Source organism: Schistocerca nitens, chromosome 1 (genome assembly GCF_023898315.1).
Source record: "Schistocerca nitens isolate TAMUIC-IGC-003100 chromosome 1, iqSchNite1.1, whole genome shotgun sequence".
In the NCBI taxonomy this organism is placed as follows: domain Eukaryota; kingdom Metazoa; phylum Arthropoda; class Insecta; order Orthoptera; family Acrididae; genus Schistocerca; species Schistocerca nitens.
Window position 1 is genome coordinate 1144423147 of NC_064614.1, and position 23965 is coordinate 1144447111.

At 45.6% G+C, this 23965-nt stretch overlaps 1 protein-coding gene across 1 annotated transcript in view; it reads left to right on the forward strand.

The window, feature by feature from the left end:
• Positions 1 to 23965, forward strand: part of LOC126199669 (dynein light chain Tctex-type protein 2B-like) — a 106593-nt gene that overhangs the window by 31875 nt on the left and 50753 nt on the right. The window contains exon 2 of the mRNA XM_049936600.1: positions 2456 to 2589. Within this exon, the coding sequence (XP_049792557.1) occupies positions 2456 to 2589 (134 nt within the window). The remainder of the gene's footprint in view (positions 1 to 2455; positions 2590 to 23965) is intronic.

A 23965-nucleotide genomic window follows, 5' to 3' on the forward strand; every position in this document is an offset into this window, starting at 1 on the left:
TGGAAATATTCCTTTTTTTTTTTTTAATTTGCAATATTTTCCTAGTACCCTTCATCAGCACACCAGATAAAAAAATTAATCACCCCCCAGGAGACATCAAGCTGACACCATGTCAAACCACCTGGATTCAGCCAGGCATATTTAGAATGTAAGGTAACTGTTTTTGGTACTTAGAATTTGTCTGTTTTCTTAGACAGTGTATCAGTTACATTGATATCAGGTAACATTTTTGTATGGAGTTATTCTAGCATTTATTGATGGAGATATTCTTGGTCTTCTCTTGCATAAAAGTGTATTGAAAAGGATTCAGTGTTTCTAGGTTCTTCGGTCATTCTTTTAGGTGTGTACAAGTACTATTGGAATATTAAATCCTAAACTTCTTCATTCCTGGATAGCCCCTTTTATATTAAAATGAGGAAAAAAACCACAATTAATTTCTTGAATTTGTTGTGAGTAGTATATGCTTGATTTTCACTCCGGTTATTGATGTACAACATTACATGTTATTAATCCAGTCTCTGAGTTCTACCAGCGTGGACCACTCATAATGAAAGTGGTAAATATGAGCCATGTAACAGTTTGAACAATTTCTTCATTGAATGCTAGTGGCATAGTTGTGTACTTAATTGAGCAGAATTGGTAGGTATGATCACGAGAAAAGGAGGACAGTTTTCTGGAAAAATCAGTTCTTGTCAGTAAAGGCTTATTCCACATCAGTGTTAAGGTGAATAGTTGAGTATCTACATATGGAGGAACTGAGCAACCATATGGGATTACATTGTACCAGTGGCAATTTTCTAATGGATGCAACTGTAAACAATATGAGTATCTCATGTATCACTCCATCTGTCAAATACTGCAGACCGTGCAGTACTTCAAACTAGGCGTGCAAAACAGCAGAGTTTCATTACCTTGTGGATCAGTGTTACGTGACTAGGCAGTGCAGTTTGAAGGATTACAGATTTGTATTCATCACATAATAATGGACAGTTACTGCTGCAGACAGTGTATGCATTAAACATCTAATGCGAGAAGTAAATTTTTTTACCTTCTGAAACTGTGTCCTTATTCTTTTACACACTATGTTTAAAGTATGTGCACAGCCAGTTGTATAAAATTATTATGAAATTAGATGACACTTCACTTTGTACTCTAACGTATCATGTAAGCAGTATTAACACAACAATTGTTGTGTGGTCAGATAATGAATATCATGGTCTTGAGATGCAGTACAACATGCACTCTTGTATCTCATGTTTAAAGGAAAATAATGAATGACTTGACAAGTGATACAAAGCCGAAATTATAGTAGAGCATGAGGAAGCAATACAATAGTAGACAATTTGTCATTTTCACAGAAGTACTCAAGCTGCTGTTTGGAAATTACAATAAGAAAGTCTTCTGCCAACTTACTTAGGCTACAAATAAAAGAAAAGAACAATGCTTTCTTCAGAAACACTCTTCTTGTCAAGCCTCTGAAGATTTTTTTTCATAAATCAGTTTTCTGGTACCGCGCAGCGTGGAATTTGAATCCGTGCTAGACGTCATGGACGTCAAAGACCCATAGAGGTCTCTGCACCATCGCGCCGTAAGCTGTGGCGGCATGCGCCTCCTGGCTCGCTTTTACTGTGAGGGCGCCACAGTGGAACATGTGGTCCCAGCAGCCAATAGCGGCACCCCCGATAGTGTACTTAAGCGCCAGCCTCTCGCTCAGCCAGTCAGTCTAATCTCCCTTACGTCGGTTTACACCTCGCTTTGTGCTAGACTGCTTACTTCCTGGTTCGTGTACGAGTGGACGTGTTTGTTTCTTTGTGTGACTGTTGTTCGGTCTTGTTGTATTCGTTCTGTCCTTCGTTGGTCATGTCCGTCCTCTTCTGTTGTGTTCTTGTTCGCGGGCCTCTCCGCGGGTCCCACCGTGCCTTCTGTCATTGCTACCCCGCGACCATCCTGGTCGCAGTTACAACAAGTTTCTCCCACTATTAAAACTAAACCGAACTCCACCCAAACAGACCATGAAGGCTCAACAGTACCGACCAGCCACCGTGTCATCCTCAGCCTACAGGCATCACTGGATGCAGATATGGAGGGCACGTGGCAACACAATGCTCTTCTAGTCGTATGTCAGTTTATGAGACCAGATCACTACTTCACAATTAAGTAAATCCTCAGTGTACCTTACAAAGTGTGAGTGCACTCCGCTTGCTTACCAGCAGCACTCGACAGACCAGATGGTCACCCATCCAGGTGCTAGCCCAATCCAACAGTGCTTAACCTCGGTGATCTGAGGAAACCGGTGTTACCACTGTGGCAAGGCCGTTGGTTTCGCTCACTATTGGATATTATAAAATGATTACAAACATAATACATCATCACATAAACATTTGATTATATTTCATGAATGTGAGATGTATTATTAAAGCTGAGTATATCCAGCACAAAATTGTTACTGTTACAGGTTCAAGACAACAATGGTGAAAGAAATGATCCATAGTGTTCTCAATGATGAATTAGGAGGCAAAACTTACAACAAAGATGAAGCTGAAGTCTGGATAAAAGTTATTGCCAACACTCTACGTGGCAAAGTAAGAGGTCTGTTTACTTGTTGAATATACTTTAATAAAAATCAGGCTGTCATTGACATACTCTAGTTATTACCCAAAGTTTTGTTTAAAATTCCTATTTGGACTATTCCATTTACTATTCTACATAAAATACAGGAAGGGCAACCACTCAGAAACACTACAGAAAACAGTGTTCACACTGGTTTTCTACTCGTGATCTTTCTCTTGCAAAATGTACACACAAAATTCAAACAAAATGTAATGTTAATAATATTATGAAAAAGTACACATATTCATCCAAACAACCATGCAGACACCCAAACACATACTCCTGTGCCCACAGCACGACTATCCTGCTATTGAAATTTATTTATTTAACGAGAATTTTGATGGTTACCATATTTAATATTGGTCTTGCAACTGTTCACTGACACTGAGGTAACACTTTCTCATCTTAACTACAAGTAAACAGTATAGACATCAAAGAGAGAGATGTATTGTGAAAAGACATGGATGTAATGGAGTTATAAAGAAAGAGCTATTACAGAAACTATTGTTTTAGTGACTTAGGAAAAAAATGTGTGTTAGGTTAACTGGACACCAAGGGAGACAGATTATGTGGGCCAGTCCAGTTAACCTCAATATAATTATTTACTTTTGTGATTTACATAATTTCAAAAATATTTTACATCATACTGTGTAAGAATTGTGATTAAGTATACTTTAGAACTAAGTTTTTACTTTTAGATGCCACAAATTTGCAGTCGTACAACCAACCACCGATCATATTTAGTTGAAGATCTGAAACTAGCAATGACAGGTATCAAAAAAAGAATTAGTATTTTTGCAGTGTGTAATCAATTTAAAATGATGACCATGATGTAAACTTATGGCCATCAAATTAGCACAAAAAGGTGTTTACACCTGTAGGAGACATTTCTTTGTGTTCCTATTTAAAAGAAATAGCTGTATGCATTATAGTTTATCATTCACAGTTACAAGGAAGGTAGCATATAAATTTGCTGCAGCTAACAATAAGCAACTTCTACAAACTGACAACAAGAAAACATGGTTGGGAAAGTGTGACTTTGTTCTTTTATGAAGAGGCATAAGCTCTCACTTAGATAACCTGAAGCTACTAGTCTGAGTCTTGCAACTAATTCCAGTTGGTCAAATGTTGGTAAGTTTTATACCAATTTACAAAAAAAATTCAAATTTGGACCAGAAGGCATATGCAAACTTGATGAGACAGGCCTCACAACAGTACAAAAGCCTGGAAAGGTAATGTCTGCATGTGGCCAAAAGCAAGTAGGAAGATAATTTATACAGAGAGAGACTAACTTGTAACCATGTGTGGCATTATTGGGGCACTGAAAAAGCAGTTTCTCCATTTTGTTTTCCACTTGTGCATTTTTTAGATCATCTACTCCTCAACAGTGTACCTGGAAGTGCGGGGCAGCTTAAACCTCAGGATGTATGACTATAGACATATTTATGGATGTATTAGCACATTCTGTCAATGTGAATGAAAAAAAAAAGGCCAAAACTTCTTATCATTAACAATTGTGAATGCCATGAAGTGGTTCCTTCATCTTCGAAATCACATCAAAATCACAAGGACTTAAGTCCGGGGAGTATGGTGGATGGTACAGTGCTTCCCAATCCCATTGACTGAACAGAGCAGCCACAGCTTGCTCTGTATGCACCTGTGCATTGTCGTGGAAAATGGTTGGTGGGTTGCGCAGAAAGCATCACCGCTTCTTTCTCAAAGCTGGTTGCAAGTGATGCTCCAAAAATGAACAGTAATACTGTGCACTGACTGTCTGCCGTGGAGGAATGTAATGCGTTAGGATAACACCATCACAGTCATACACGAGAATCACCACAACTTTCACCAATACTAGGACTCTGATGGCACTTTCGTCTTTCATGGCAACCCATAATGACGCCATTCGTTGGATTAGCATTTCAGTTTTGGCTTGTACAATGTAGCCCATGTCTCATCCAGTGTTACGATACAGTGTAAGAAAGCCTCTCCTTCACGCTCATAGTACTCCAAGTGCGTCTGAGCAGTGTCATAACGCATCCATTTCTTCTGCATTTCCGTCAAGTCATGCGGAACCCCTCATGATGCAATTTTTCACATACCCAGTGATTCCTTCAGGATGCGAAGCACAGTTGTATGCGCTAATTCGATTTCGTGGGCAAACTCATGAATCATGAGACACTAGGACGACCTGCCCGATGCATGTCTGCCACAGTTTGCCGACCTTCGTTGAAGGCTTTTACCCAACGTGCCACTGTTCTGTATGGCAATGCCGATTTCCTGCATGCCTTTTGAAGACCTTGATGACACTATCATGCTGTACAACCTCTGGTACATTCAATCTTGATCCAACTCCATTGTTCATGTTTCGAAAACATAGTGACACCGTTACGTTAGACCAGTCGCTCACAAGTGGCTGTGTTTCCCTAGATTGTGTGCACCTGTGGGATGGGTGAGTCCATTTGCTCGGAGGTAAGGTAGGTATGTCAACAACTTGTGCTATCGGGGGCAACAGTACAGGGTTATTACAAATGATTGAAGCGATTTCACAGCTCTACAATAACTTTATTATTTGAGATATTTTCACAATGCTTTGCACACACATACAAAAACTCAAAAAGTTTTTTTAGGCATTCACAAATGTTCGATATGTGCCCCTTTAGTGATTCGGCAGACATCAAGCTGATAATGAAGTTCCTCCCACACTCGGCGCAGCATGTCCCCATCAATGAGTTCGAAAGCATCGTTGATGCGAGCTCGCAGTTCTGGCATGTTTCTTGGTAGAGGAGGTTTAAACACTGAATCTTTCACATAACCCCACAGAAAGAAATCGCATGGGGTTAAGTCGGGAGAGCGTGGAGGCCATGACATGAATTGCTGATCATGATCTCCACTACGACTGATCCATCGGTTTTCCAATCTTCTGTTTAAGAAATGCCGAACATCATGATGGAAGTGCGGTGGAGTACCATCCTGTTGAAAGATGAAGTTGGCGCTGTCGGTCTCCAGTTGTGGCATGAGCCAGTTCTCCAGCATGTCCTGATACACTTGTCCTGTAACATTTTTTTCGCAGAAGAAAAAGGGGCCGTAAACTTTAAACCGTGAGATTGCACAAAACACGTTAACTTTTGGTGAATTGCGAATTTTCTGCACGATTGCGTGAGGATTCTCTACCGCACAGATTTGCACATTGTGTCTGTTCACTTCACCATTAAGAAAAAATGTTGCTTCATCACTGAAAACAAGTTTCGCACTGAACGCATCCTCTTCCATGAGCTATTGCAACCGCGCCCAAAATTCAAAGCGTTTGACTTTGTCATCGGGTGTCGGGGTTTGTAGCAATTGTAAACGGTAAGGCTTCTGCTTTAGCCTTTTCCGTAAGATTTTCCAAACCGTCGGCTGTGGTACGTTTAGCTCCCTGCTTGCTTTATTCGTCGACTTCCGCGGGCTACGCATGAAACTTGCCCGCACGCGTTCAACCGTTTCTTCGCTCACTGCAGGCCGACCCGTTGATTTCCCCTTACAGAGGCATCCAGAAGCTTTAAACTGCGCATACCATCGCCGAATGGAGTTAGCAGTTGGTGGATCTTTGTTGAACTTCGTCCTGAAGTGTCGTTGCACTGTTATGACTGACTGATGTGAGTGCATTTCAAGCACGACATATGCTTTCTCGGCTCCTGTCACCATTTTGTCTCACTGCGCTCTCAAGCGCTCTGGCAGCAGAAACCTGAAGTGCAGCTTCAGCCGAACAAAACTTTATGAGTTTTTCTGCGTATCTGTAGTGTGTCGTGACCATATGTCAATGAATGGAGCTACAGTGAATTTATGAAATCGCTTCAATCATTTGTAATAGCCCTGTAGATTCCATTGCATAGTGTCTCCACAGCAGTGTTGCCCCTATTTAAGTTCCAACCTACATACAAATGTTATAAATATAGGTTTGCCTTTCTCCAATCTATCTTCGCAGGTAAATCACAAGTCCAGTACTTCCTTGCATGTTCCTACATTTCTCCAAAACCCATACTAATCTCGAGATCAACTTCAGCCAATTTTTTAATGCTTCTGTAAATAATTCATGTCAGTTTTTTACAACCTTGATTTATTAAGCTGATGGTTTGTTAATATTCATACCTTTCAGGATGTGCCTTCCTTAGAATTGAAGTTATTACATTCTTCTTACGGTCAGAGGGCATTTTATCTGTCTCATACATTTTGGATATTAGGTGAAATAATTTTGTCATGGCTGGCTCTTCTAAGGATCTTAATAGTTCTGAGTTAAATGTCACCTACTCCAGTGGTCGTGTGTTGACTTAGGTCTTTTAGTGCCCTGTCAAACCCCTCTCATGTTTTAGTAGGTAAGTACACTTGCATTACAGTGGTGAATATTGGCTTTGTGTCAGTCTTTGGCTATAGTAATGTGATCACTATGCTGTTCATAGTAGCTTACCCACGTTCCTATTTTATTATTCATTATTAGGCCTACTCCTGTCTACTTTTGTGTTATAACTGTGTACTCCTGTGACCAGTAATCCTATTCATTCTGCACTGTACTTCACTTATTCACCCTACATCAAAATTCAACCTAGGCATTTTTCTTTTTAAATTCTCTAAATCAACTACATGATTATGGGATCTAGCACCCCACACACTTACCCATTGAATGCCAGTTTTGTTTTTCCTGATGCAGGATCCTCCGAAGTAGTTCCCATCAGCAGATCTCATTTTACCAAAGGGAATGCCATCACTATTAGCCCATACGATAGTGTTACATATTCTTGGTTAATATAACGGCTGTAGTATCCTCTTGGTTTTAGGTGTTCAAAGGACCAACATAGCAGTACTATGTTGGTTTATGTAACACTGCCAGATCTGATTCTTTCTCCTGCAACTCCTATAAAGCTGCTCTCTTTCTTCAGGAACCATATGGTAGTCTGGCCTCTCCACAGATAACTGTCCAATGTTGTTGAAGCTATAGTGCAGATATCTGTATCACAGGAGCATACAAGCCACTCCATTGCAGCAAGGTCCATGGTTCTTAAGGCTGAGATAGGTGTTAAGTTTTTCAGGAAACATGATCTGAGTCATTGATTGATTACAAAAATAGCTGAAGGGTAATCTTATCTAGTAAGCACAATACAGGGTGTCTGGATTAAACACATATTTATACAAAATTATTAACTTGAGATATACCTGAGATATTTATTTGTGGTTTGTTTCTACAAGCATGGTTTCTCAAAATGTTTCCTTGTTTGCTCGAGGCAGCTGGTACCAGGTGTGCATGCACGTAACTGCTTTGTTGATGTAAACTTGTGTCAGTAGCCATGTGGACTCCACAGCAGGTGTCCTATGTGATTTCTCATGTGGAGCTAAAGTTTATTACACTAGTAAAACATCATTTTCAATGTGAGTATGGACTGCAACCAACTGACAATGTTCCCACTTATTTAACAATCAAGAAGTGGGGCAAATGGCTTCAGGAAACTGGAAGTTTGTTTTTGATGTTGAGTCACCACGCCAAGCATGCAGTTCCACAGGCTACCCGCAACTTCTTCATGATGTAAACTTTCGACAGTATGGTGCACCATGCCATCCTGCGAACATTGTGAGTAATTTCTTTGATCATGAGTTTCAGATTGGTGGATTGGGAGAGATAGTCCATTGATTGCTTGGCGCTCAGAAGCCCAGACATTATGCCACTTGATTTTTTTCTGTGGGGGTTTATGAAGAATCTAGTATCTACCAGATCTGTGTAATCGCATTTGTGCAGCTATTGCAAATGTTATGCCTGCAATGCTGTAAAACATTTTGAGACAAGGGAAATACAGATTAGATGTCTGTTGTGCCATTGATGGCAAGCATATCAAGGTGCATTAGATGTATAAAAAACATTTTAAGTTACCTAATTTGTAGAAACATATCGTCAATAAATATCTCAAGTACTTTGCAAGTTGTTATATTTTATATTATTATATCTTTAACTTGGACACCCTGTATTCTGATAGAGACGTGATCGGAGGCAGCAGAACTAAGCTTTTTAATGAGACGATGACTTTTTTCATCTGCTTAGGTTCATTTTTGAAACTATTGGGCAGTGTCATTTCGGTTGCAATTTTTGTTTGTTTCGCATTTATTAATGTTTGAAATGATTTTTACTTGAGAATACTATTTTTTGCATAGAATACAAGATTCACTTTTTAATAACAAATTGGAGAACTTTACCTTGCTAGTGGTAACTGATTTTCAACAATTGGCAACTGATTGTCTTCTGAATATGGCAGAACTCTCTCCATAGCTCACAATATATTAATCCCAGGAGTTGTCCATCCCTTACCTTTGCCACTGTTTCTGTTTTACACATATACACTCCTGGAAATTGAAATAAGAACACTGTGAATTCATTGTCCCAGGAAGGGGAAACTTTATTGACACATTCCTGGGGTCAGATACATCACATGATCACACTGACAGAACCACAGGCACATAGACACAGGCAACAGAGCATGCACAATGTCGGCACTAGTACAGTGTATATCCACCTTTCGCAGCAATGCAGGCTGCTATTCTCCCATGGAGACGATCGTAGAGATGCTGGATGTAGTCCTGTGGAACGGCTTGCCATGCCATTTCCACCTGGCGCCTCAGTTGGACCAGCGTTCGTGCTGGATGTGCAGACCGCGTGAGACGACGCTTCATCCAGTCCCAAACATGCTCAATGGGGGACAGATCCGGAGATCTTGCTGGCCAGGGTAGTTGACTTACACCTTCTAGAGCACGTTGGGTGGCACGGGATACTTGCGGACGTGCATTGTCCTGTTGGAACAGCAAGTTCCCTTGCCGGTCTAGGAATGGTAGAACGATGGGTTCGATGACGGTTTGGATGTACCGTGCACTATTCAGTGTCCCCTCGACGATCACCAGTGGTGTACGGCCAGTGTAGGAGATCGCTCCCCACACCATGATGCCGGGTGTTGGCCCTGTGTGCCTCGGTCGTATGCAGTCCTGATTGTGGCACTCACCTGCACGGCGCCAAACACTCATACGACCATCATTGGCACCAAGGCAGAAGCGACTCTCATCGCTGAAGACGACACGTCTCCATTCGTCCCTCCATTCACGCCTGTCGCGACACCACTGGAGGCGGGCTGCACGATGTTGGGGCGTGAGCGGAAGACGGCCTAACGGTGTGAGGGACCGTAGCCCAGCTTCATGGAGACGGTTGCGAATGGTCCTCGCCGATACCCCAGGAGCAACAGTGTCCCTAATTTGCTGGGAAGTGGCGGTGCGGTCCCCTACGGCACTGCGTAGGATCCTACGGTCTTGGCGTGCATCCGTGCGTCGCTGCGGTCCGGTCCCAGGTCGACGGGCACGTGCACCTTCCGCCGACCACTGGCGACAACATCGATGTACTGTGGAGACCTCACGCCCCACGTGTTGAGCAATTCGGCGGTACGTCCACCCGGCCTCCCGCATGCCCACTATACGCCCTCGCTCAAAGTCCGTCAACTGCACATTCGGTTCACGTCCACGCTGTCGCGGCATGCTACCAGTGTTAAAGACTGCGATGGAGCTCCGTATGCCACGGCAAACTGGCTGACACTGACGGCGGCGGTGCACAAATGCTGCGCAGCTAGCGCCATTCGACGGCCAACACCGCGGTTCCTGGTGTGTCCGCTGTGCCGTGCGTGTGATCATTGCTTGTACAGCCCACTCGCAGTGTCCGGAGCAAGTAGGGTGGGTCTGACACACCGGTGTCAATGTGTTCTTTTTTCCATTTCCAGGAGTGTATATTTTAGGGGAAAATAACTGCTGTAGGAATGTTTTAAAGAAAGAGTTAAATTTTCCGTCTATCTGTATACTTCATAATTTTTTCCCCCAGCATTCATCTCCTGTGACTGAGACGTACTTTTTTATTCTGTGATACAATACTTTTCTTCCATTATCTATACCTGAATTGTGAATATGTGTTATTGTTAACATTCCTACTAATGAACCAAAGTCTGCCACCTGCTTTACCTATGTTTGAGCATATGTGATCGTTCCATTTCATATTCCCACAAATTGTTAAAAGATATTTGTATGAGATGGGTGTTTCCAGTTAGTGACTCATTGACATTGTACGAGGGTTGTCCATAAAATAAGGTTCCCAGGGCGCTACAGTCCTGAAATGCACTGTTACGGTGGATCCCGTGATTCTGTAGTGTACCTTGGTTCCCCCACTTCAAATCCCCTCCCTAGCAAGCTGCCTGCGGAGCTCAGTCTTGGCTTGGCAGCCATACATGAATGATCTCCCCCTCGCTTCACCCACCAGGTGTGAGTTGCGCTCAGTGATCCGTTTCCTGTCTGCAAAAAACATTGCAGCGGCAAAAATCCATTCCCAGCTATGCGAAATGTATGGAGACAAGTGTATGAGCGTACAACACATGCACAAATGATGCAGTGTGTTCAAGAACGGGCATACTGACGTCCGTGATGAGGAGCATTCTGGATGGTCATCTGATGAAACAATCACAAAAGTGGAGGCAGCGGTGCTCTCAGATCGAAGATTAACAGTTCGTGAGCTCTCCGAAATGATCCCTGATGTCAGCAAAACCTCTATTGACAAGATTTTGACAGAGCATCTGGGGTTGCTAAGGTTTGCGCGAGGTGGGTGCCAAGAATGTTGACCAAAGACCACAAACGTCAACGCTGTGAAATGGCCCAAGAACTTCTTCAAGATCACGGAACTCATAGTGAGGAAGACCTCAACTCCATCATCAATGGAGATGAGACTTGGGTGCAGTACCGCACACCTGATGAAACCAAAGAACAATCCAAACAATGGAAGCACCCACAGTCGCCAAGATCGCGAAAACTCAAACAAACGCAAAGTGTTGGCAGAGTGATGGCAACAGTGCTTTGGGACAGGAAGGAGGTATTGTTATGCAAGTTCTTGCCCACTGGTACAATAATCAATGCTGCCGGGTACTGTGAGACACTGCAAAAATTGCACCGTGCAATTCAAAACAAGAGGAGGGGTATGCTGTCCATGGGGGTGCGTTTGCTTCATGATAACACCGACCTCACACTGCTAAAGCCACCAACGAGTTCATTGCAAAATTTGGATGGGGTATTATTAAACACCCACCCTACAGCCCAGACATAGCCCTAAGTGACTACTATCTCTTCCCTGACATGAAGAAACACCTGGGTGGAACACATTTCAGTGACAGGGAAAAGCTGGAAGAAGTGGTATCTGTGCGGCTTGGTGGCAGATTTGTTTGACTCAGGCATTTAAAAGCTCATACACCGCATTCAAAAATGTATTGACCTCAGTGGCGACTATGTAGAAAAATAGATTAAAGTCTGAACTTTCCAAAAATGTGTGCATTCATGAAATTAAAATATGTTTTACACTGTGAAAAAAATTTGGGAACATTATTTTATGGACACCCCTCGTAATTATAGGATACTGCGTTTTTATGTTTTGTGAAGTGCACAATTTTATATTTCTGAATAATTAAAGTGAGTTGCTAGTCTTTACACCTCTTTGAAGTCTTATCACATTCTTTGTTTGTCTGTCATGATAGGAACACGTGCATTTGATGAGTTGTGCAGGACAGTGAAGCTGTGTAAGACACAAAGTGAACCAATGAAGTAATTGTACCACAAGATGCTAGAGCTGGAAGCAGTCCAGCCAGCAAATATAGCCCCAGTATAAATTGGTAGGATAACTGAAAACCAGAAACATGCCAAAGTCGTTGCAAGCAAACTCCATAGAACCAACAGAGAAGGCCGAAACTGTAATCCAAAATAAGAATGCTGGGTCATTGTGGTGAAAATGTAATGACTTGTGATTGAAGGCTGTGTTTACAGAAAGGAAGTGATAGATTGGTGAGTAGCATAGGACTTTGAAGCCACTCAACAGTGCATGGCTAATGCTTGCTTATTAGAGGGTGTGCCCAGTGTACTTATTGCTTTTGCTTTACATGGATGTGATCCGAAGCCGCTGACTTGGATACTGTGAAGTTCTCTGTCTCATAATTGATATATACATCATAGGATACTAAATCCTTCCCCTCTTTAATCGGCGTGTAGGGTCAAAAATGGGTGAGATTGATGGAGTGATGCTGATATTCTCACTCAATGTCTCCTGCATGACAGTGTCAGAAGTTAGACCAGGCAATGGGAGTGTAAGTGCACAGGATGGTCGTGGCCGCTCCTTTGGTTGTGAAATGGTGCTTGGCTCACATCTAGCAGAGTGCGTGCTGGGAGAGGCCAGGACAGTGGGGAGGATACCTCCTCTGTTGGCACCTGTCTTCTCCGTGATTCCTTTCGTGACCAACTGTGGGTCACTGTGTTCGCAGGTTGTACCTCTGCTGTGTCAGTGGCATTGGGTGGGCCTCCACTTACCATCTGCACTGTGGGTACTTGTGGTGCCCTGTGTGTATGTATTGCAGAGCAGCTGCACAGGGCACTGTCTGTAATTGAAGTCACTGCCACAGCTGCTTCCTATACTCTGCCAACTGCTCCTGTATTGCTATGACATCAAAATGGTTGCATTCCCAGCAACTGGTCATGATGCCTTTAATATGCTCCAGGACTCAGCCAAAGGTGCAAACACAGACTTGACTGCACATGGGAGAGAAGGGCGTGCACAGGGCCCCAGGTCTCTAGACTCACTATGTTTGGTACTTCCTTTGACAGGATTGGATCTGTAGGTGACAACAAAGCTAGTGAGAGATTTAATGGACGTCACCGTTTTTCATTATCTTCTACATTTGCCTCTTAAAAATGTGACCATGTTTTGCAGTTCAGAATTAGATCCTGGGTAAGTGAGGTGGTGGTTAGGTGCTATATGCCACTGCACTGGCAGAGGTATATGAATTTAGAGGCTAATAACTGGGGGACATTATCAGACACAGTTGTGAGTGGCATGCCCTTGTTGCAAAACTTGATGCCAGCACCTGATTACTCCTCTCACTGTGATGCAGGAGACGTATGCTACGTATGGAAAGTTGGAGAACATGTGGATTATGAGAAACTACGTTGCTCCTTGGAAGGCACCTCAAAAATCTACACAATTCTCTCCCATGGTTGCTTGGGCATAGGCCAGTCAGAGAAATGCTGCAGTTAGGCCAGCAGATTTTGGGCACACTTGTGATAGAACAGGACAGCACAGTCCACTGTTGTGTTGATTTAACTCCAGTACAAATACAAATGTGCAAGTATCTTCATTCTGGACACACCCCCGTGCGATATGTGAATCAACTGAAGGATATGGGAGGAGAGTGTGTGTGGATTTATGGCTCAGCACACTTTTTTCTTCCTGTTGTCAGTAGTATGGCACCATCTCCTCTGATGTAGTAGTGGTGTAAATGGAAGAAGGTTCTTTACTATGGCTGGTATCTCTCTGTTGGTGCTGTGATCACGTCTGCCTTATCAAGGATATTACACCACAGAACAGTTAGGTCGTGCATGGTGGCTGTAGCAATCATATTTACTGTGAATGAGATTTCACCCACAGCCTAGCTCAAGTCACTGTAAGTGCAAAGTACAGTGACTCATGGATGGCAAATACTTTATCAAGGCCCATTGTTAGCTAGTATCAGGTGTCTGTGTTTACATGCTGTGTGGTAAAAGTAGGCTAAGCTATCAGACAGAGTAATTCCTCAGATACAGAAAAATGCGAGCGCGCATTTGTACAGGCACAACTCATGTAGTAGCCACCAGAAAGATCGCGGGAGGCGCACATTGGCACGGCGCGTCACGGGCGGTAGTTGCCGCAAGTAGAGTCCCGTCCACCAGAGGGCACGCGAGAATTCGGACGCGACCTCTGCCGGCGTAACAACAACAACTCCAGCAGCACGGGCCGTGCCCAGTCAGTCAACATCGGGCATGCCTAGGACACAGTCCCGGTCTACGCTAAGTGAAGTGCGACGTAAACGTGAACAGTGTTACTACACAATTGGCGACGAGTAGGGTCGTTCTTTCGCGTGTTGCGTCGTTGTTCCGGTTTCGCAGTTTCTCCACGGCATGGAGGATTTGGTGCGAGTTTTGGTTGCGCAGCAGACGGAACTCATGGCCACCGTGAAACAAGTGCTTCCGGCGTTGCTCTCCACGCCGTCTGCTCCGGCGCAGTTCCCTCCTCCCTTTCCCCCGTATGACGAGACGGCGGAGGATTGGGACGCATATGAACATCGCCTTCGGCAGCATTTCCAGGCGTTTCATGTTGCCGATGCGGAGGTATGTCGTGCTCTCTTCTTGTCTTGGATATCTCCCTCGCGTATCAAGTTTTGCGGCAGCTAGCGCCGTTGCAGGAACCCTCGTCCTTGTCTTTTGACGCATTGTGTTCGTTGCTGTCTTCATATTATCGCCGCCGCACGCATGTTGTGGCGGCTAGGGTCGAGTTCTATCAATGCAAGAAACAGCCCCATCAGTCTTACCGGGCGTGGGCCGCTACCCTGCACGGTCTTAGTCGCAAGTGTCATTTTGTCACGGAGCAGTCGCGAGAGTCGTATGCCCACGTTATGGTACGCGACGTCATTGTTCGTTCGGCCCCTGATAGGGAGGTCCGGCAACGGGCCCTGCAGTTAGAAGACCCTTCCCTCGAGGAAGTTCTGTCCATTGCTCAATCGTATGAAGTCTCTCACGCGGCAGGTCAACAGCTGGAAGCGTGGTGCGACGTCGCGGAGGTTCAGGGTGGCGCGGCCGCGTCCACTGTGTCCGGGGTGGACGACGTGCGAGCGGTACAATCCGGCCGTTACGGCCGCTCCCGCACGGCGCGTAAACAGAATTCCGGCCGCCGGCCACTGTTGCCGTCCTGTGCGTCGTGCTATATACATCACGATCGGTCAGAGTGCCCCCAGCGTTGGGCCGTTTGTCGCAAATGTAATAAAAAAGGTCACATTGCTAAAGTTTGCCGCTCAGCCTCAAAGGCATCGAAGGAAGCAAGTACAGAGGACATGGACGTTGACATTCAGGAAGTTTCGTCGGGCCAGGCTCCCGACGCATCGGCCCACAAACTCTTTATCGAGGTGTCGGTTCGGTCGCGCCGGTTAAAACTGCAAGTAGATTCGGGGGCGGCAGTTTCGTTGTTGAATGCACAAACTTATTCCGACCTTGGATCGCCCCCGTTGGCGCCAGTTTACCGGCGTCTACGCGGTTATGGTAAACAGTTCATTCCCCTACTGGGTCAATTCACTACCGACGTGACTTACAAATCAGTCACTCGGCCTATTACTTTTATTGTTGTCAGTGATGCGAGCTCCGCTAACCTTTTTGGCCTGGATGCTTTTCAAGCTTTTGGTTTTTCTATTGCTGACGCCATACAGTTGGTCTCCGAAGACGTTCCCTATCACTCATTGGAATCTTTGATCTCAGACTTTCCAGATATTTTTGAGGAGGGCCTGGGGCGTGTTTCCGATTTTGAAGCTCACTTAACGTTGAAGGCGTCGGCTCGCCCGCGTTTTCTACGCGCGAGACAGATCCCCTTGGCTCTCCGCCCTCAGGTAAAGGAAGAGCTAGACCGGCTGACAGCCCTAGGGGTCGTTCTTCCCGTTTCTTCCAGTGAGTGGGCTTCGCCCCTCGTTATTGTCAAGAAGCCCTCAGGAAATTTACGTCTTTGTGGCGATTTCAAGGCCACCATTAATTCCCAATTGGTGGTGGACACCTATCCTTTGCCTTGTGCTGATGAATTGTTCTCCGCCGTGGCGGGGGGCCAATATTTTTCGAAAATCGATCTGTCGGAGGCTTATCATCAGATACCTCTTGATGAGGACTCCAAACGGCTGGCGGTCGTCAACACCCCGTTTGGCCTTTACCAATACCAGCGGTTGGCTTTTGGAATATCCAGTGCCCCGGCGATATTCCAGCGTTATCTTGAGCATGTCACGTCGACAATCCCTCATTGTATTAATTACCTGGATGACATAATTGTCACAGGCCGCAGCACGAAGGAACACTTGCACAACCTTCGCACCCTCTTTCTCAAATTCAGGTCTGTGGGCTTGCGTTGCAACCTGCATAAGTCAACCTTCTTCCAACCGTCCATTGAGTATGTGGGCTACACCATATCTCGGCATGGCATACAGCCACTAGGAAGTTTGGTCCAAGGTATCGTCAACCTTCCTTGGCCCACTTCGCTGAAAGAGTTACAAGCTTTTTTAGGCAAGATAGCCTATTACCACCGGTTCATTCCCAGGGCTTCCACTATAGCCCACCCCCTGTACTGCCTTCTGCACAAGGGTGTTCCTTTTGATTGGTCGCCTGCATGCGAGCGAGCGTTCACCTCGTTGAAGGGCCTCCTCACTTCAGCCCCTTGTTTGGCTACTTTTGATCCCCGTAAGCCGTTGGTCCTGGCTACAGATGCTTCGCAGTATGGGGTGGGGGCGGTCCTGGCCCATCGCAACGCAGACGGTTCCGAGCAACCACTGGCGTTTGCGTCTAAAACGCTTAGTCCCGCGTAGGCCCATTACTCCCAGGTGGAAAAAGAGGCTTTGGCCATTGTCTACGCTGTTACCAAGTTTCACCCTTTCTTGTACGGCACGAAGTTTCAGTTAATCACTGACCATAAGCCGTTAATATCGTTATTTGGCCCCGCCTCTCAGATTCCGGATAGGGCGGCCCACAGACTACAGCGCTGGGCCTTTTTCCTCTCTAAGTACCATTATGACATTCATTTTCGCCCTACAGGACAGCATGCCAACGCCGACGCTCTTTCTCGTCTTCCGGTGGGCCCGGATCCTACGTTCGATCGCGAGGAGATTATGTGTTTTCATTTGGATGTGGTATCCCGCCAAGCAGTTGATGGCTTTCCGATCACTAGTTCTCGAGTCGCCAGGGAAACGGCGGCTGACCCGGTTCTCCGGCAAGTAGTTCGCCTCATTCAGCCGGGGTGGTCCTCCCGCCCTCCAGGCCGGGCCTCGGACCCTCTTCGTAATTATTTTCTTCTACGAGACCGCCTCTCGGTCTTGGGAGGAGTTCTCCTTCTGGCTACCGATGATACAGCTCCTCGCGTGGTTGTTCCTGCAGGTTTATGAAAGGAGGTCCTCACGTTACTACATGCGGGGCACTGGGGTGTTTCCCGTACTAAAACCTTGGCTCGCAGACATGTGTACTGGCCCGGTATTGACAGAGAAATTGAGCACTTGGTGGCCGCCTGTTCCCAGTGTGCGAGCCAACAAGCATCTCCCAGGGCAGCGTTCTCTTCATGGCCGCCGGCAACCCAAGCATGGGAACGTGTTCACATCGATTTTGCAGGCCCGTTTCTCAATGGCTTTTGGCTCATTGTCATTGATGCTTATTCCCGATTCCCATATGTGGTTCGCTGCTCCTCAACCACTTCAGAAGTTGCAATCCAGGCACTAGCAAAAATCTTTTCTGTGGAAGGTCTGCCAATCACCCTGGTCTCAGACAATGGACCGCAGTTTATTTCGCAGACCTTCCAGGATTTTTGTAGGCGCTTCGGTATTCGGCACGTTTGCTCTCCCCCCTTCCATCCACAATCGAATGGGGAAGCCGAGCACATGGTGCGCACATTTAAGACGCAGATGAAAAAGTATGTGCACGAATTTCCTGCAGAGGAAGCCTTGACGTTTTTCTTGACGGCATACCGGACCACACCAGTGGGCGACCGCAGCCCCGCAGAGCTCCTCCATGGGCGTCAACCTAGGACTCTGCTGCACCTCCTCTGGCCTGGTCCTCGCCAGTCTTCACAAAACGAAGTACTTGGCTTTACACTGGGTATGTCGGTCTGGGCCCGTGGGTTTGGTCGCAATCCACGTTGGATACCGGCGGTGGTCCTGCGCCGAAATGGCCGCCGGCTCTATACCTTGCAGGCGGGGGATCGGGTGGTACGTCGTCACCAAAATCAGCTACGTCCAGGTTCAGGCGCCCACCCTCCGACCTCTCGGACACCGGCTTCCCCATTGCCGGCACCTGTATTGGTTTCACAGGGGACGTTACCTCCTTTCCCCGCTGTAACTCTGCCGCACTGCGACGGTTCTCGGCCTTGGCAGCCTCCAGTAGCTCCAGCACCGGCATCGCCATCATTCGAGATGCCCCAGCGAGAGCCGGCCCCCCTAGCAGGTTCGGTTTCTCAGGGGGCTAGTTCACATGTGGTTGTCCCTTCCCCTTCGTCCCCACCACTGGGTCTTGCCCCTCCCGAGGTGGAACGGGATCCGGAGTTCGACAGCATGTCACCCGTTCTGTCCCGAGCTCCGGTTGTGGGACGACGGGGGCCTCTTCGTGTGGGTCACTTCCAGCCGTATTCGAAGGTTCCAGCTCGAGGGTTGGCAGATCCCCTCGACTCCGGCCATCTAATGGATGTGGAGGTCATCGCTCCTGCCCGACGCTCCACCTTCCGACGCAGTGGATCACAGTGGCTTCACCCCCCGAAGGAGGAGGAGTGTAGTAGCCACCAGAAAGATCGCGGGAGGCGCACCTTGGCACGGCGCGTCACGGGCCGTAGTTGCCGCAAGTAGAGTCCCGTCCACCAGAGGGCACGCGAGAATTCGGACGCGACCTCTGCCGGCGTAACAACAACAACTCCAGCAGCACGGGCCGTGCCCAGTCAGTCAACATCGGGCATGCCTAGGACACAGTCCCGGTCTACGCTAAGTGAAGTGCGACGTAAACGTGAACAGTGTTACTACAACTCACACTCAAAATGTTACTGTGTTTGCTGACACCACAATTATTATGAATCAGTAATCAGATATCCCTTTGTTTTGTATGGAAGTTCTAGTAATATATTGTGTATGCTGAAGCTTTTTTTTTTCTAACAGTTCCATTCCCTTTACATTTACTTACTGGTAATAATCTTTTTATTCAGCAAACTAGAATTATTCATAGAAAGTCATTTTGATCAGTCATATAGCACAAAAAATTTTATGCTTCCTGCGCATCGATTAAAATTACATTTTTGGACTTCGCAGAATGGGGGAATGAAAATCTTCAACAAGCTAAACAATAAGAACATCATGAATGTGAAGCTAAGTCTACTGAAAAAGAAGCTACATGATACACTGGTACTGAAAGTTTACTACTTGGTGGAAGAGTCCATGAAAGACAAACTGATAATTTAACCATTGGCATTACCATGAAAATATGACTGACTGTTTTCAGGGAAAATTGTAAACTTTAAAATACTGCTCCATATCCATAGATTTCATTTTATGTAGGTGAATTATATTACTAATTTTTGACATATCTCCTGCACCCTAATTAAATGATTGACAGGTGTATATTATGACATGAACAAATCGTTTTTCATCATATTGTAATTGAGAATGGATTACTCAGGTGCAGATTTTGTGTAGATCTCGAACCTTGGTCGTTTATAGTGATTTGAGCTGTTTGTCAATTCTGCTAGTGAAACCATGTCAATTCCGCTAGTAAAACCAGCATATCTAGTTATCGTATACTTAGCAGTTACCTTTTTAATGTTTAGTTCACAAGTGGTTTAACTCAAATATGAGGCCTCTGATTATTTTCAGTTATTATCATTGTAAAGAAAAATATTTTAGTGGGCAGAGTGGAGACTTTCAGGTGTTTATTTTGTGAACAGTTTTCATTATCCAATATGGCAGGGCAGGTTGTTGTAACATGGACACACAACACAACCAAGAACATAGTACAACTTTATTAGACTTGTGGTATGTACGCCACTTACCATAACGTACACTGAACACAATAAGATGTGGCAAATGTATGCAAGCAATAACAATAGCCAGCCGTGGTGGTCTAGCGGTTCTGGCGCTGCAGTCCGGAACCGCGGGACTGCTACGGTCGCGGGTTCGAATCCTGCCTCGGGCATGGGTGTGTGTGATGTCCTTAGGTTAGTTAGGTTTAAGTAGTTCTAAGTTCGAGGGGACTTATGACCTAAGATGTTGAGTCCCATAGTGCTCAGAGCCATTTGAACCATTTGAACCAGTAACAATATGATAACTGAGTGCAAGTGTAGCATGGCAAGGTGAAAATAGGCACATGTCCCTGGTAGGCTCTATCAGAAGTTCACAGTATTCACACTTTTGTCGATGACAACAAGCTGCTAATGTGTGCAGCTTTCATGTGTGTGTGTGTGTGTGTGTGTGTGTGTGTGTGTGTGTGTGTGTGTGTGTGTGTGTGTGCGCATTACTTCATTCCTCTTCCCTTAGAGAACAGCTCGGATTTGCGAGATGTACATGGCGTCTTCCTTCACGAGGCTCTGACTGAGATGATGTACTGATACTAAGGCATATAGTCAGAAGTACTTGGAATGTCATCAGCTTCTCATTCCGCCTTCCCGCCTTCTCATGTCAACCCCTATGGTAGGGTGAGTGATGTTGGTGTGAGCTCCATGTCCACATCAGGTCCAGGGCGTGGTGGTGATGGTGGTGGTGCCTTCACAGTTGGCAGCTGAGGCAGAGGAGATGGTTCTGGTGTAGGTGGTGGCACATTATTACTGGTAGCGGTATTGAAGAAGCTGAGCCAGGTTCATCCACCGATGACAGGGGACCCCTCATATATCATGGCAGTGGCCCACCTGCATCAGGTGATCTGTCAAGCTACACAGACTTGTCATGATGACGTTGGTGTCCCAGCCAGGGTTCTCTGGTCATCCAAGCACAGGCACAAGTGGTTGTAATGACGTGCACAGAGGCCTCCCGCTGTACAGACGTTGCAGAGCCGGTGGCTGCGGCATCAGGAGATGACGACGGGAATAAATTTTTGGAGATGAGCAAACCCACATGCCAATACCGCCACCTCAGACCAGACACAGGATGATGGCTGCAGTGTTGATGTCCCGGCCGGGCTGCAGGAGATGCAGGAGCATCCAGGGTTGATGCCTGTGGAGCAGTTCAGCGGGGCTGTTGTTGCCAAATGATGTGAACCGATAGGGAGACAGAAATTGATCCAAGGGAACATCGGACACGGACCTAGTCACTTACTTTTTCATTTGTGTTTTGAATGTTCTAACTAATCTTTTGGCCTCACCATTGGACTTAGGGTGGAAGGGTCGGGCAAAAAGGTGGCGAATTCCACAGGCAGAACGTGGCAAATTGCTGTGACACAAATTGAGGGCTGTTATCAGAGACCAATGTTGCCAGAAGTCCTTTGATGGAAAAATTTTTTCTACAGGGCTGCCATGGTGGCAGAGGTTGAAATTGACAGGCAACAAACAACATATGGAAATTAAGAGAATGCATCAGTTACTATGTATTGGCCAGTATGTGTTAAGGAAAGGGCTGGAGAAATCAGTGTGGAGACAGTCACAGGCCTGACAAGGTTGTGGCCCTGGAGACAACATTGCCCGCGGGGCAGCTTGCTATGATGCACATTACAAACATGCCGTAACCAAACAGTTGATGCCACCATCCAGACCAGGCCAAAAAACATGCTGGCAGGCTAATGCTTTGTATGTGGTCACCCCTCTCCGCACTCTAGAGATTAGGGTGCAGCAGCTGCAGGATGTTCAAACGGACAGCCGAGGGAACCGCAATGTGAGGAGCTGAATAGTCCTATCGAGGAGTAGAAGACTATTGACAGAGACTCAATGCCAAAATACATAGTAATTAAGGAGAGGGGGTCAGATGCCTGTGATGGTGTCTCAGGCCAGCCATGTTGTACACAACGTATCACTTTCTGTAAAATCAGATCAGCAGCACTAGCCTGCGCAATTTGAGTACTAGTGATTGGAAAACCATTGATAGTTTGTTGAGCACATTCGTCAATGTGGAAACAGGGTAACTCCTCCTGGTCAAAAACTGGGTCCACACTAACCAGAAGACAGGAGAGTGTGTCAGCATTTACATGTGTAGCCGTGGGGCGTAAGTGAATCTTGTAGTTGTACTGAGAGAGGAACAGCGCCAAATGTTGAAGGTGATGCGCTGTTTCGTCTGGCAGTGACACTGAGGGGTTAAACAGCAAACCAACAGCTATTGATCCATGACAAGATGGAAGTTTGCACCATACAGGAAACCATGAAACTTCTGTAAGCTATAAACCATGGCAAGGACTTTTATCTCTACTTGTGAATATCTAGTTTGAGCTGAATTAAGCATCTTTGCCCTTTATCCAATAGGCTGCTCAGAGTCATCAGGATATTTATGAGCTTACGCCCCCCCTCCCCTCCCCACAGCCCATTCTACAATGCTAACACTAAAGGTTGACCTGGTTGCTAGATTACAAGGCAAGGTGCAGATTGTAACATAGACTTCAGTTTGGAAAATGCTGTTTCACACGGCTGCAACCAGGGGAAAGACATCTCCTTATGCATAAAGGCACGTAATGGTTGTGCCATTTACATCACCTGTGGCAAAAACTGATAGTAATCAGCACTCTCACCGAAGATAAACAATAGAAAGCTGAAAGAAGCGGTACTTTTCCAACTTTCATTTTAACCTGGTGGCCTGTAACACCAAAAAGAGCATACGTGAGTTGTTGAGATGTTTAGCACTGGGGGAGCCAGAGACCACAGTATCATCAAGATAGTTGGCACAGCCAGGCACAGACCTTGTGAGTTGTTGGAAAAATCGTTAAAAAATTGCCAGAGCACTGGCCACACCAAATGGTAACTGCAGTATCAATACAAGCCAAAAGGTGTGTTAACTACAAAGGGCTGTTGAGAATCAGCATCAATGGGAAGCTGCAAATATGCATCAGAGAGGTCAATCTCGAGGAAATGCTGATCACCAGCAAGCTTTGTAAAAAATTCCAGCAAACTTTGTAAAAAGTTCGTCAGGTTGTGGCAAAAGATACATGTCAGTGATAGACTGAGCATCAACAGAAACTTTGAAATTGCCACAAAGGTGCAACCATCCCTGTGGCTTCTTGACAGTGACAAAGGGGGTAACCCTTTCGGTGGGTGCGATCGGTTGGATGACCCTGGATACGTGAGGTAGTTGAGTTCCCCCTTGAATGGCTATGGAGCGCCATTGACACCGGGCAAGCCTAAAAGAAATAGGGTCTGGCCGAAGGTTTCATGGTAATGTGTGTTTAGAAATTATTGGCACAACCCAAAGCTGAAAGCAGAGCAGAAAATTCAGAGCACAAAGAGTCAAGATTAACTTCTTCAGAAATAGCAAATCATAAAGGTTAAAGGCATCCAAACCAAACAAATTTTCAGTGCATGCATTGTTCACCACCAGAAAAGTCAGTGGACAAACTACAGATTTATATGTCACTGGGGCCAAGAACTACCTAATATTGGAATGCTTTGTTTATTGTAGGTGACTAATGTACGTGACACTGACACTAAAGGAGAATATCCCAAATCCATGTATATTTACAAGTTGAGTAATGATATGGCAGCACCAGTGTCAACTTGCATGAGAAAAGCCTTCTGATAAACCTTCACATCAATAAAAAGCTTATTGGACGCAACAGAGAGTGCCGATAC